This window comes from Engraulis encrasicolus, chromosome 3 (genome assembly GCF_034702125.1).
Source record: "Engraulis encrasicolus isolate BLACKSEA-1 chromosome 3, IST_EnEncr_1.0, whole genome shotgun sequence".
NCBI classification, from domain to species: domain Eukaryota; kingdom Metazoa; phylum Chordata; class Actinopteri; order Clupeiformes; family Engraulidae; genus Engraulis; species Engraulis encrasicolus.
Window position 1 is genome coordinate 56,632,854 of NC_085859.1, and position 2,500 is coordinate 56,635,353.

The following is a 2,500-nucleotide window of genomic DNA, read 5'->3' on the forward strand; positions in this document are numbered from 1 at the left end:
TGGACCAATAAAAAAATCCAGAACATCAAGACACTCCAATCAACTGCCTTGAATGGTTTTCAATAAAGACGGTTGATGGGGAGGATTGGTGTTTTTTTATATTTTAATTAAAAACATCTATTCTAAGAAACTGAGGCAAAATGCCTTGAACAATGTTACATAATGCATTCCATTACGTGACTCCATATCATAACATATACTGTATGGCAACTGTACTTTGCCCTTGTAGGGCCGTGTGGAGGGCTAAAGGGCGGGGGGAGGAGAGCTCTGTTTGGGCTGCCTGACTAGCCGCCGTCCCTGGGTGATGCATGGGGGACTCTGGGGCCTCTTCTCAGCTGTTTGGCTCACTAACGAGTCATTGTGTACACTTACAGATGTAAAGTTTACAGACTGTCCCCCACCTCCACAACGTATTACTCCCTCAACAGTGGCAGCCCACTCACCCACCGATTACACACACACACCCACCGATTACACACACACACCCACCCATCACACATCCACACACCCCCCCATCACACACACACCGATCACACACACTGATCACACACACACACACACACCCACCGATCACACACACACACACACACACACAATCCAATATGCTTTTGCAGTACGCATGCAAATGCGGTTACACGCACATACGCACGCACGCACGCACGCATGCACGCCAACAACTAGGGTAACGTTTGTGGGGCTCAATTTGCTTCCCATCCCTTCTCCTTTCTACCCGCCACCCTCCCAATCCACCATTGTCATTGTCCTGTGTATCCACTGGAGAAAGAAAGAAAGAAAGAAAGAAAGAAAGAAAGAAAGAAAGAAAGAAAGAAAGAAAGAAAGAAAGAAAGAAAGAAAGAAAGAAAGAAAGAAAGAAAGAAAGAGAGAGAGAGAGAGAAGAAGAAATGAAAGGGTAGCAATGACAAACTTCCTCTCTCTCCCAGGGCTCTGTTTACACTCCCTCCAGCCAAGGAGCCACGGCAACTGTCGCCAAGATACCGCAACACCACATCAATCGCCCAGGCAGGGCTCATCTATTTTCAGATGGCAGACAGGCTGGTGCAGTATCTGTGCCTGTGGAGACCTGGGCTGGATGTCTCCATGGACTATACCACAACCTCACAGTGGTGCAATATTACATCCTCATGCACGTCACAGAGACATTCAAAAAACACACACAGACACGGCTGTACAGATATAGGCCTATAGGCACATAGAAATACACAAATGGACACACACACACACGCACGCAGGCCCATACAAATAAAGAGTAACAAGGGCAATGAATGTTTTACTTGTGTGAGTGGGCTGATATTACAAGCTCCATGTTCCCCAAAAGAGGGACTGTTCTGCCGTGTTTGCTCATTCTTGGGCAAAGAATAAAACTGTCCACAACACCACGAAATCTGCCACAACACCCATCAACAGCATTAAATGGCGGTTTTCATATAAAACAGTTGATGGGCGATAACTGGGGTTCCAGACTCTCTTTTTCTTTTATTGGAGTTGCCTTTGGTGCCATAGCCAGACCATTTGAAACATTGATGATGCATGTTCTTTGTGTCTGTGGTCTTTCTAACTTTCTCTCTTCCCATCTTTTTCTCTCTATTTCTCTCTAACCTCCCCTCTTCCCATCTTTTCCTCTCCATTTCTCTCTAACCTTCTCTCTTCTCATCTTTTTCATTTCTCTCTATTTCTTTCTTTCTTTCTGCTTGTCTCACTTTACATCTTACCCTCTCTGTCTCTCTCTGGTTGGCTGTCATCGTCTCAGTTTGTCTTTCTCTGCCTTTCTCTTGGAGGTCTGAGGGCTGAGTCTGTGTCTCCTCTTTCTGTCTCTCCATCCAGCTGTGCGTGTTTTTTGTCTCTGTGCTCTTACTTGAGGACTTTTAAAATATAAATGGTGTTCTTACGTGGGCACTTGTAAAGTTTGCGGGCCTGGGCGATGTCCCCTTTGCTCAGCCTGGTCCTCTGGCCGATGGGCGGCCGTACGCCATTCACGTCGTAACGAGGCAGGATGGTGTCCAGGAAGATCCCTCTGTAGTGCAGGGAGAGAGAGAGAGAGAGAGAGAGAGAGAGAGAGAGAGAGAGAGAGAGAGAGAGAGAGAGAGAGAGAGAGAGAGAGAGAGAGAGAGAGAAGTTCAGAAAACTTTCAAACTTGCCCATTACAACAGCATATCCCAGCTTAAAGTGGATGACTGAAACAATTTGGAAAGCATTACGCTCCTTACCAACCTGTATCAAGTTTCTTCATTTAAGTAGCACTATACATGCTAGTTTAATCGCTAAATCTGAAAAGTTGGTTAATCACCATAAATAGCCACATTGGTGAAGTAAGATAAGGCTGTTTATAAGGTACAATCGCCCAAAATATTATCTCTTGCTTGTCATTGGCAAATCTGGGAAACAAGGCACAACAAACACTCATGCAAAGACATGAATGCGCGCACACACACACACACACACACACACACACACACACACACACACACACACACACACACAC

General features: G+C 45.6%; 1 protein-coding gene across 1 annotated transcript in view; it reads right to left on the bottom strand.

The window, feature by feature from the left end:
• Nucleotides 1-2,500, bottom strand: part of bmp1a (bone morphogenetic protein 1a) — a 128,476-nt gene that overhangs the window by 38,591 nt on the left and 87,385 nt on the right. Inside the window, exon 7 of the mRNA XM_063195757.1 lies at nucleotides 1,908-2,032. Coding sequence (XP_063051827.1) covers nucleotides 1,908-2,032 — 125 coding nt within the window. The remainder of the gene's footprint in view (nucleotides 1-1,907; nucleotides 2,033-2,500) is intronic.